Here is a 12,643-nt window from a genome sequence, read left to right on the forward strand (position 1 = left end):
GGCCCCATGCTATGGAGCTCTGAAGAATAGCTGTTTGTTTGAAATTCAGTGGGGATCAAACCTTGTCCCAAGCCCTCCAGCTCTCCTCTCCCTGTTCTTTTTTCACAGGTGTATATTGGAGATAAAAAAAAAATAGATTGAGTTCCTTACTTTCCCCCCAGCAAACATATTTCCCTGTTTTGCTGGAAAGGTGACTTAGATGTGTTTACATATAATAGAAAGTAATGTGATACAAAATGCTATAATTAGACAACATGATACTTAGGCTTCAACATTTTAAAACCATGAGTGATTACCCTTTGTTTTTTTTTCTTCATAGAAATCTCATTGTGTGATGCATTCTGTACTGAATTCCAACTCATAGAAAGTAGGGAGGACTCGTTTCATTGTTGCCACAGGATAATGTCAGGCATGTGTTTTTCCATCAGGAGAGTTGGTTGAAATGTTATCTTTGTTATTCTTGTAATTTATTAATTTATATTCACCTATTATCTACAAAGAAGGAAGCAGAAGTGGAATTAATGTGTACTACTCAGGAGAGGGAAGTTTCTTTTAGATGACTGGGTCTCATAGACCTATATCCTATCACCTTCTGTTGACAAATCTTTCTTGTGCCCCCTTTCAGGATCCAAATTTGTAATAGGAGCAAATGTTTATTAAGCACCCACTGTGTACTAAAGCACTGTGCTTACCTGGGAGTGGGAGGAGATGCACAGTTTAGGTGAGATGTGACCCTGCCCTTAGGGAGCATGCAGCCTGGTAGGATAGCTCCAGTCCATGACATGACAAGTTGCATGTTCTGAGCTTCCAGAGACATAAGTTAAAGAAGTGGGCTTATCCAAAAAGTCAGGATTTTCTATTCAAGAGGACTTCAAAATAAAAGTGTATTTATTTCATATAAAATGATGATTTCCTTGTATTTTTTTTTAATGCTAGATCTGAATATTATAACAAAAATAGTGGTCAGGAAATGTCAGTGTGGCATTTTGAAATTGGGGGCATAATTTGATAATGATCCATTTATCCCCTTTTTTTGTTTTGCTTCATTTTTATAGCGATTCTTCTCTCTCTCTCTGCCCTCCCATCCCCATTTCTGAAACCTCTGCTGTATTAAAAAAAAAAAATTTGTCTTAGTCATCCCTGTGAATTTTGCTTCCAGGCCACATTCTAAAGACTGGTTGTATGATCAAAATTGTTTCTCCTCAGGCTTTCCCTCCTTCTTGGCATTTTGAAATTTAAAATCTGCTTTATAAAAGGGGAAAAAAAACCCAGATAATTATAAACGTATCTCAGCATGTCTGTCCACTACTGAGTCTCCATATGCAATGATTGAAAGAGGACAGGGTACTGTGTGTGTGCTCAGAATCCTGGGGCTTTTGCTTTATACCTTGGGTGACCTTGGACAAGTTCCTTCCCTTTGCCAACTCTGCAGGAGAGGGTTGGACCAGACAACTTCTTAGGCCCATTCCAGCTTTGAGTCTGTGATCCTATTAGTTAAACATAGACCTAGAATTTCAGGAAACGAAAATAAAATGCAAACAAAACTTGATAACCACCATGTGCAGAAGAACAATTGAATCCTTCATGAATCTCAGAATCTCAAAGTTGGTAGACCTCAGGGTCTATCTAGTGCATCTTCCACCTGAGCCCTTCTTTCCTGTTCTCCACATATGATTGTCCATACTGCACTAAAAGGCCTCCAGGGGTGGGAAACCCACCCAATCTGATGATAACTCTTACTGGAATTGTGCACAGCTCTTGTTGTTGGAGCAGCTTTTGAGCTTAGGAGGCTTTGGAGGAGAAGACTCTTAATTCATTTATAATAAGAGTAGATAGGGCCTGGTGATCCCCAAGATTCCTTCCAGCTCCAAAATGCCACAAGACCAAAGAAGCAGTGCCTCTGATCTTCTTTCCATGTGGGATTAGAGTCCTGCTTTCTCATCTTTTTTTTCTTCCTAACTTGTGTTTCATTTTCTTAATTTGCAGTTTTCATATAAATGAGACAGTGGGATAGAAAATTCCAATGAAAACTTACCAGTTCAACAAGCATTTATTAAATATATTCTGTGTGTGCCCATGGCCACGGGAGAGTCAAAGTAAAACCTGGTCATTGTCTTTGTACTGGCTGGTCCAGTAGGAGAATGTCATGAAAATAAAAAAGATGAGTAAGAAAGTGTTCTTGATCTTTATTGAAAACATGTTAGTAATGCATTTTATTTATTTATTTAAACAGGTGAAAAGGAATGTGTATGACCTTACTAGTATCCCTGTTCGCCATCAGTTGTGGGAAGGCTGGCCACCTTCAGCGACAGATGACTCAGTAAGTAATGGCATCATTCTTATATACCAAGCATATGACCTGGTCATTCTTTCTTCTGCTTGTGACTGTAATATTTACAGATCTGTGCCAATCAAACTGTGTAAGAATGAGATGGTACAAACTTAGTCCCTCACACAGCTCTTCCTGTGATACAAAGTGTTAAGCATGCATGGTCTTCTCAATGTCTGTAAAAGCACTTTTCTCACAACCACCTTCTCAAGGCAGGCAGTGCCTCCTCGTTTCACAAAGGAGCTGACTGAAGGCAAAGGCACCTTAGGGGCTACGCCAAGGTTGTCTGTTCCTTATGTGTTTAACCTAGACAAGAGTATGGGCCGCGAGGTGGCACATTGGATAGAGTGTCAGACGTGGAGTCAGGAAGACTCATCATCTGGCTTCAAATATTCACTAGCTGTGTGATCCTGGGTGTGTCACTTCACCCTGTTTGCCTTAGTTTCCTCATCTGTAAAATGAGCTTCTGTTTCCTTGCTAAGAAAACCCTAAATGGGGTCACAGAGAGTAGGACACAACTGAAAATGATTGAACAACAAGACAAGAAGCCAAATAGAGGCAGACTGGTAATCTTTCTGTTATGCCACAGTGCCCTGGTATGGAATGGATCGCACAAGAGTGAGATTGCCACCTGAGTTTTGTCACAAAACCTGGAATCTTGTCACATTCTTTAGGAGTGAAATGTTCCAGGTGAACAGGAAAAATCAAGGAAGAATCCTTCGTCTTCAGATTGTGGCTAGGGCACTGGGGTGTGGCAGTGAACAAGGTGGACTTCTCAGTGAGTCTCCACAACTCTACAGAAATACAAGGACTTCTAGAGATTTATCAGGTGTTTATTAACCAGTCATCTACTGTTTGCAGAGCATTTAGCAAAGTTAGAGTTAGTGGTCTAACCCCAGCATGGTCCAACAACTCATATTCATGGAGTTCTTAAGGGTGTACAAAGCACTTTACTCAGAATAGCTTTGTGATGTTGTAGATGTGGTGTATCTTTATCCCTATTTCACAGGTAGAGAATGTGACCTTCAGGCAACTGAATTCAGTCACCCAAGTTATGTGACCAGAACATGACAGAGCTGAGACATGAACTGGGTTTTTCTGACTTAAAGTTCAGTGCCTTTTCTGTTACACTGGACTACAAACACTGTACTTAAAATCTTTGTATCTCACCCCTTGATGAGCACAGTGTGTTGTACATTGTAGGAGTGTCACCAATATTTGAATGAAGTGAATAAAATTGAAAGAGATTGATTGATTGGAACTAGGTCTTATTTAACTGGAAATTTTAAAGATCTTTAACCTTAGATTGTGGTCATCTTTCTGTCACCTTGCTAGTTCTCAGATACATCTCTCTTTAGATATTCTGATAAGTTTGCCCAGTCCTCATCCTTAAGGGTTTCCATTCAATGCTGTGCCAAAAGATCGTTCATATTTAGACATCTTTATTTTGACATGCTGGGCTGTTACCCTTTCTTCAAGAGTTCATTTGTGATCTATGAATCCAAAATGAAAATGTGTCAAAAGAAATTCTAAAATTAAATCTAATTTTAAAAAGTAAATAAGTGTTTGAAATTGGACTTCTATCTTATTAAAAAAAATACCCATTGGAACAATTATAAATTTGGATTTCATGACTTAAGCAAAACTAGTATATCTCTTTGAACAATAAATAATATCTTCAGTTTTCTTTTGAAATTTCCCCCTTTTAAATATAGTGATACTTTTGACTATGTTCATTCATAGAGACATTTAGCTAGTCACTTCTTTCTAACAGAATAAAATATGGACACACTTTTGAAAAAGGTTTTGTAGCTATTAAAATCATAGATCTTTGGAGTGAGGCATATCAGAAAAGAGAGTCTGGGGGCAGGGTGTACAAAGCAATGGAATAATGCTTAAAGTATGGGATGGAGGGAGAGAATGTATACCTTAAAAGTTTTGGTTCCATGAGAAATGTAGAGAATAGAGAGGAAGTAGATAAGTAAAGGGTCAATGAGCCTGCAAATGAAGGTCTGGAGTAGACAGAGAGGAAGAATGGATAATGACAAGGATGAGGGAGAGAAATTCTTTCTAGAAAGGGATGCAGAAAATAAAATTAAAAAAAAACCCTAATGAACAGGATAAGTTGAAGGGGAAGAGAGAAGGTTGGTTCTACTTGACTGAAAGGGGGGAAAAGGAGAGAAATAATTAGATAAAAACAGGAAAGAAAAGGAAACTAAATAAGCAAATCTTCTAAGGGAAGAAGGTAACAAATAGGAAGAGGGGAGCTCAGGAATAGGAGAAAAGAGTAAGTAGAAATAGGACCACCTTAAAAAAAAACACTAAGCTAACATAACTGAAGAGATATAGTATTGTGTTTACATTAAAAGAGGGAAAAATATAACTTGAAAAAAACAATTTTAGAGGCAGATGAAGGAAAATATAATAAACCTAACATAACTTTAAATGTGAATGTAGTGAATAATCCAATAAAATGAAAAAGAATAACTTGGATAAGAAAACAAAATCCTACAATCTGTTGCTCGCAAAAAATCTATTTAAAAAATAAAGACACACACAGAACAAAACTAAGGAAAAATTATGGGAAAAAATGTATTCATTAGATGAATCCAAAAGAGTAGGAGTTGCAATCATAGTATCTGACAAAACAAAAACAAACAGACGAAAAATAAAAGAGGTGAAACAAGGGAACAACATTATGTTGAAAGGAACCATAGACACATGCCTTTGCATTCAAATTCATAAAGGAAATATTAATTGAGCCATAAGAGTACAGATAGTAACACAGTAATGAAGTACTTCAGTGACCCCGTCTCAATTTTGGATAAGTATAACAAAAGGGAAAATATACAACTGAACAAATTGCTGGAGAAATTAGAGCTAAAAGACATATAGTATCTTCTAAAAGAAACTACAGAAGAACATACATATTTCTCAGCACAACATGGAACTTTTACAAAAATTGACCATGCAGTAGGGCACAGAGATATTGCAAGCAAATGTAAAAAGACAGACTAGTAAATACATCTCTTACATACCATAATGTAGAAAAATTGTCATTATTCCAGAGACCACAAAAAAAAAGACAGAGACTCAAATAGAGGCTTAACAGTGAAATCATAAATAAGGAATGCTCAGAGAACAGATCATAGAAACAATAATTATGTGGGAAGAAAACCTATAATGATAAAATACTAAAATTTCTGGGATTCATGTGAAGCAGTCCTAAGGGGAACAAATCATACCCCTACAAAACATACATTAACAAAATAGAGAATTAGTGAACCAAATATGCTTTAAAACAAAACAAAACAGGGGCAGCTAGGTGGCACAGTGAATAGAGCACTGGCACTGGTATCAGGAGGACCTGAGTTCAAATCCAGCCTCAGACACTTAACACTTAATAACTGTGTGACCTCGGGCAAATCACTTAACCCCCAATTGCCCTGCCTTACCCCCTCCAAAAAAAAAAAAAAAGACAAAAATTAAAACACTACAGCCAACAAATAAAACTTAAAATAAACACAGAAATGGGGATGTTAAAAATTAGAGCAAAAACAGATTAACTTGAATCAAAAAACCTATTAAGTAGTTTTTCAGTTGTGTCCTGCCCTTTGTAACTATGTGGGGTTTTCTTGGCAAAGATACTAGAGTAGTTTGCCATTTCATTCTCCAACTCTCTATTTAAAGATGAGGAAACTGAGGAAAATAGAGTTAAGTGACTTGCCCAGGGTCACACAGCTAGTTAAGTGTCTGAGGCCAGATTTTAACTCAGGAAGATAATCTTCTTGACCTTTAGGCCTGGCACTCTATCCACTGCATCACCTTGTTGTCCCATAAAAACAAAAACCAAACCAACTATTGAAATGATAATAAAGCTAAAAGTTAATTATTTGAAAAGACTAATAAAATTGATAAACCTTTAGCTAATGTGACTAAAAAGAAGAGAGCAGAAAGTCAAATCAATAAAATAGGAAAAAAGCAAGAAATGAAATTACAAAAAAAACCAGGAGAAATAAAAAGAATAATCAAACCTGTTCTACACAATTATATGCTAACACAAAAGAAATAGAATATATCTTCAAAAACATACAGACCAAAAGACCGGATAGAGATCTTCAATAACCCAATCTTAGAAAAGGAAATTGAGTTATAAAGGAACTGTCATTAAAAAACAAGCAAACAAAAAAAGCAACTTTTGGTCCTGATGGATTCACAGGAGAATTCTAAATTCAGAGATCTTGGCACTAAGAGAAACCTCAAGATCATCTGGGTCATCTCCTTCCAGGTGGATGATGGTGGCCTCATTGTACAGATCCCTTGTTTCTTTAAATTGAATTTCATCCTGTCATTACTGTTGACCTTTCTAAAGCATACTATGTGGATACTTGAACTTTAGAAGTTGATAAGCAACTAGAAGAATTATTTCTTTAAAAGATGAACTATCCTTGAATGTACTTGAGTCACCAAATTGATATCTTCATTGATTTAAGTGAATGCAAAGCATTTATTAAGAGTTTACTCTATTCCACTCTACTCTGTGCTGGGACTAAAAATACAGAGGAGAAGGCAGCCCCCACAGGAGCTCATCTTGTAGTGAATGCTGACTAGCAGAGGTATGTTGGTTTGTCAAGTCACGGGGTTGTTGCATGGAGCTGTAGGGAAGTATCTTGAAGCGAGTGCCTTTTCTAGGAGCAATGGCAGTATTATTTTGGTTCTTGTGCTGGAGGTAGGTGGAGGTGACTAATTATAACGCCATAGCAGACCCCGTGAGACTGCCACCCATGAGGTGTGGAGCGCCAAAGAAGAACGAAAGCTGAAGAAGTTCAGCCTAGTCCCTGGAGCTCTGAGGGGAGGAGAAGATGACCCAGGAGTAAGGAAGAGCATGGCCAGAGCTAGCCTTTGGCAGAAGCAGGGGCTGTCTTGAAAAGTGGTTTATCATGAGAGGGCTTAACTGTTTTTGCTTGACTGAAAAGGGAAGCAACAGTCACCTTTTCTGTGTTAGTTGGAAAGTTATTCTTTACAGAGCAACATTAAAAATATAAACAATGTAGTTAAGTGATTATTATCCAAGAAGGATTGCAAAAAAAGGAAAACCATTTCCCTTTTGGTCTACTTGGAGATAGACATAGTGCTTCACATAGGTCCAGAGTCGATCTGGATCATCCAGTCTTCTCTGCAGTGACGGAGAACTCACTTCCTCTTGAGACAGTCCATAACCCTGTTGTATCCAGTCTTCATTTCATAAATTCTTATTTTTTATTGTGCCCAGAGCTGCCTCTCAGTAATTTCTACTCTTGCTTGTAGTGGGTTATAAGACCTGACATCCTTAGAGGCCTTTGAGCCCAATCCCCTCATTGTACTCAGGAGGAAACTGAGGCCCAGAGAGGGGAAGCAACCGCCTGAATTCACCCATTTCTGCTGTAGCTAAGCCTCCAGACCGCATGCGGTTTCCACTAAGCCATCCTCTTCCACATGAAAACTCTCTGGGTCCCTGAAGGCAGCTTCCATGATGTTCCTAAGGTATCTCTTCTCTGAGCACAGCCTCTAATTGGCTGGTTCTCCCCAGAACCTCCACCTTCAGGAGGAGTGCTGGGCCACCCATCGCTTCACTCCTCTACAGCTTGTGCTGCTGACTCACTGGACTTTCTCATCCACGCCCCCTCGGCCATGTACCTTCTCTTCCCCTCGACTCTGCATTTTCAGCTCTTTCCCCACTAGAATGTAAGCTCCTTGAGGGCAAGGACTAGCTTTCTTTCAGCTTATATTTGTATCTCCAGCACTTAGTGCAGTGCACTTAATACATGCTTACTGACTTGAGCTGTACAATTTAGAATCATAGGATTTAGAACTGGACAAGAGTACAGCTTCCTCCTTTTCAGCCGGGGAACGCTGAGCCCCATGGAGGGGAAGGGCAGTAGGGACCGAAGTAGGATTTGAGCCCAGCGCTCTGGAGGCCAGGTCCAGTGTTCTTTCCAAGAGGACCAGAGTTGGGTAGTTCCAGGTGCAGGGCCTGATGGGGCGGCCATCGGCACCTCCTAGATTTTAGCCAAAGGGTGGTTGAAGCACGCCCTGTTGGGCTTCCCGCCGGATAAATGACCTACACACCTTGCTTTGCAGGGTCTAGTCTGCTTGAAGCTCATTATTCTCTTGTTCATGTTTGACATTGTTGCTTGTGTTCCTCTTTGTCCTGTCTGTTGAAATTGCAAAAGTTGAGGCATCTGCTATGAAGCAAAATCATCCTCCCAGCTTGGCTGTTCCCGTAGGGTGCAGCTGGGATGTGTCAGCTGTGTAAACAGTTCTGACTGTGTTACCAGCAAAATATAGAATTAATTTCTTTGCACATTAATGTGCCATAACTTAATACCTAAGATGGTTTAACTTTCTGGGGAGCCACCTGAACAATTTCTTCCTTGTGCCAGATAAGGATATTTGTTAATAAGGTTCATTAGCAGCAAACTTCAGTACAGTGCTCCTTTCCCCACCAGCGACTGCAAAAACATGAAGAGGTCAGGGCAGCATCATGGTGCGTGTCCGTGTGGTAGAAGCAGAGGACTGGGAGCCCGTACACTCTGTCTGGCCTTCAGAGTCACCTCTGCACTTACTTGGCTCTGTGACCAGAGACAAGCATTGCTCTGCTGGGGGCCTGTTTTTTCATCCCTAAGTGAAAGCAGGGGATGAGCTGATCATAAGGTCATGTGATTGGAAGGGAGCTCAAAGGCAGTGGGATCATACTCTCTGCTGGTCAAGAGAAGATCTGGGACTCGAACCTGTGACTTTGAGATCTTTCCTTACATATCATCCAGTCCAGTCCCCAAGGGGGAGAGAGAACCACAGTCATGAAGTGACTTCTCCAAGGTCACAAACTTGGTAAGCAGGGGAGCCACACCCTGTCTACTGTCTGGGTAACATATCAGCATCATTCCTGTTAACCTTGGCCTTCACAAGCAGGACAGTGAAGGACTTCCTACAGCTGGATTCCTCTGTGATCTCAAGGCTCCAGTCTGTCTTCCACTTTGCTGTGAAGGTTGTCTTCCAACAACAGCACAGAGCTGCCTGTGTCACCCCCTTCCTGATCCTCTCTTTCATTCAGTAAACTCCAGTGGTGTTCTGTCACCTCCAGGAGCAAATCTGAAATCCTTGGTTTGGCCTTTAAAGCTCTTTGTGACCTGGCCCTCTCCTGCTTTCCCAGTCTTTTTAGACCTTCCCCCCTTCGCTGTGGAAGGTGTGATCCAGTGACCCTGACCCCTTTGTTGTTCCTCCCTCAAGACCCTTCATCTCGTGACCCCGTGAAGCTTCAGTGACTGCTTCCCATTCTCTTCCTCTTCACTTTGACTCTCAGGCTTCATTTATATCTCAGGTAAAATCCCACCTTTTATAAGAAGCCTTTCCTCGTCCCCCCCTAAGGTTAGTGCCTTCCTTCTGACATCTTTCTTTTTAAGATACCATGTATCTTCTTTAGACATAGTTGTTTGCATTAATCTTCTCCTGTTACACTGTGAGCTCCTTGAGGGCAGGGGCCTTTCTCTGTATCCTCAGCACTTAGCAGAAAACATGGCACATAGTAGGTGCTTAATACATCCTTGTTGACCTCCCTAGTTGTATTTCCAGCATTTAATACAGAGGTTGGCCCATTTAAAAATTTTTCACAGGGGTGGCTAGGTGGCACAGTGAACAGAGCACTGACCCTGGAGTCTGGAGGATCTGAGCTCAAATCCAGCCTCAGACATTTAACACAAAACTAGCCGTGTGACCTTGGGCAAGTCACTTAACCTCAATTACCCTACCTTTCCCCCTCCAAAAAGCAAACAAAAAAAAAAACACCCTAAACCAAAAAGCTATACACATAAAAATTTTTCGTTCCTTCATTCACTTTCCTGTTAACTCTCTGATGCTGATATTGTAAGTATTATTCTTTTGCTTTACAAATGAGGTAATTGAAACAGAATTCAAATGACTTGCTCATGATCCATGTAGTTTCTGAGTTTCCAGAGTGAGGATTTGAACCCAGGTCTTCTGAATCTCAAGTCCCGCTCTCTATCCAGCCGTGTCATTTTGACTAGTTGATAACTATCTTCAATATCCAGAAGATCGTCGTGTGAAAGAGGGATGAGCCTTCTTTCACTTGGCTTTGAGGGCAGAACCAGGAGCAATGGGAGGTCATCACGAAGGGGCAAATTTCAGCTGGATGTTAGGAAGTACTTTCCAATGATTAAAGCTGTTAAGAAGTAGAATTGAGGGGGGGCCAGGTAGCACAGCGAGTAAGAGCACCGACTCCAGTGTCAGGATGACCTGGAGGTCGAATCCCGGGCTCAGACACTCAGCACCACACCCAGAAATAACTGGCCGTGTAACCTTGAGCAAGTTACTTAACCCTGATTGCTTAAAAAAAAAAAAAAAAAAGTAGAATTGAATGCTTAGACAGTACTGGGCTGTCCATCACAGGTGTTTAAACCAAAGCTAGATAACAAGCATCTTAGATTTAGGGCAGGAAGGGACTCGGGGCGGCTAGGTGGCCCAGTGAATAGAGCACCTGCCCTGAAGTCAGGAGGACCTGGGTTCAAGTCCAGCCTCAGACACTTAATACAAAAACCAGCTGTGTGACCTTGGGGAAGTCACTTAATCCCAGTTGCCCCCCCCACCCCCAAAGCAAAAAAAAAAAAGGGACTTAAGGGACCTTAGAAGTTATTGAAGACGATATTTCTATACAATCATAGACTGAGCTAAGTATTCTCTGAGGTCCCTTCCTGATCTGTGATCCTGTGACTGGTTGATTAGCACCATATTGATTAACTTTTTCAGAGTCCTGAGGTTTTCTTTCAAGTAAAAATGAGATTATCACAAAACTGTGAAGTCACACAGAGGGAAAAGTCAGGTTTGAGGAGTGCCCATGTTTGATGGCAGCTTCACCCCAAAGAGGTCACCCTCTTCTCTGTTTTACCTAGGCTAGCCAATCCTGTGGCCCCAGCATGTGTCCCATTGTATGTGTCAGGTACTGGTTTAATGAGCCTGGATAGATGTACACTCAGAGCAGGGCTGAATCTCCCAGGTGAAAGGAAACTCAGGCCATCTGGTTCAATTCCTACCTGACTGGGAATTCCCTCTAGAGTGTACCTGATGATGGTCCAGGCCCTGCCTGAACGCCTGCAAATGATGAGCATCTTGCCCCCTCTCAGGCGAGGCCCTGCTCTCCCTCCTCCTGCCGTGCCGTGGCCCATTTGTCCCCAGTCAGTGGAGGCTCCTCCAGGCTGGGTGCCCTCACTTCTGTCAGCACACTCTTCTCTCACTGTCTTGGTCATCCATGTATAGTGCATGTGGCATTTCTTACACTGAGAACATTTAAATATCAATTTTGGAGGGATTATGTTAGTAATTGGACGGGCATTTCTAGCCTCGTTTGTACTGGGTGCTTCATCTCTCAGAGCCTCAGCCTCTTCATTTGTCAATTAGGGATAATAATCCTCTCTGTGTCTTCCTCACAAGGCTGTTGTGAGGATCCAGTGACATCATAGACCTGCATGGGCTTAGGAAGACTGTACAGGACCTGAGAAATGGAAGAAAGGCTTTTTGGTGTTAATTTCCACATTAGAACATACTCTGACGATGGCAGTGAAATTTAACACACTCAATACTAATAGACATGATTGATTGCCTTTTCTACCTCTGCCCCCATCTATCTTTTGTCACCTTGGCAATGTCTTTGTCCTTATACTTACTCCCTTCTCCCACTGATGAGTTCTCACCTGGACCTCCATTTTCGGCAGTGTCCAGGCCAGTCCCAGCTCCCTTCTCATCCTGCTTTGCTCCTGATTCCAGACTTTTCCACCTTGCCCTCCAGCCCCTGCTTAGTTTATGTGTTTTCTTCCCTTTTGAGAATTTAAGTGACTTGAAGGTAGAGATTGTCTCTCTTTTTGCTTCTACTTATGCCCTAGGGCTCAGCATGGTGTCTGGCACATAAGAGCTAAATGAATGTTCTGTCTATCCATTCATATGTGTCTGTCTGTCTACCTACCTACCTGTCACTTATTCTTTCATTATAAGAGCAAGGGAATTGGTGGTATGAGAAATGGGTTTGAGAATTGGCTTTTGTCTCCCCCTCTCCTTCATCTCTTATATCAGAGATTTCTAGGAGGTTTGGATCTGCTGCCAGCCAGCTGGATGACAGTTATATCCAATAGGCAATAAACATTTTTAAAGATCCTATTATGGGCACTGTGCTAACCCCTGGCGTTAGAAATATGAGAAAGTAAGTCAGTTCCTGCCCTCAAGGAGCTTACAATCTGTTGGCAAGGTTGAGGTTGTGAAGTCCATGGC

At 41.2% G+C, this 12,643-nt stretch overlaps 1 protein-coding gene across 2 annotated transcripts in view; it reads left to right on the forward strand.

Annotated features, from left to right (window-relative positions):
• Nucleotides 1-12,643, forward strand: part of LOC138164996 (FAS-associated factor 1) — a 419,323-nt gene that overhangs the window by 234,124 nt on the left and 172,556 nt on the right. For both annotated transcript variants that reach the window (XM_069093034.1, XM_069093033.1), the window contains exon 8: nt 2,234-2,320. In XM_069093034.1, the coding sequence (XP_068949135.1) occupies nt 2,234-2,320 (87 nt within the window). The remainder of the gene's footprint in view (nt 1-2,233; nt 2,321-12,643) is intronic.

The sequence above is a fragment of the Petaurus breviceps genome, unplaced genomic scaffold, assembly GCF_028583685.1.
Source record: "Petaurus breviceps papuanus isolate PSGF00001 unplaced genomic scaffold, PetGlider_PUasm1.0 207, whole genome shotgun sequence".
NCBI classification, from domain to species: domain Eukaryota; kingdom Metazoa; phylum Chordata; class Mammalia; order Diprotodontia; family Petauridae; genus Petaurus; species Petaurus breviceps.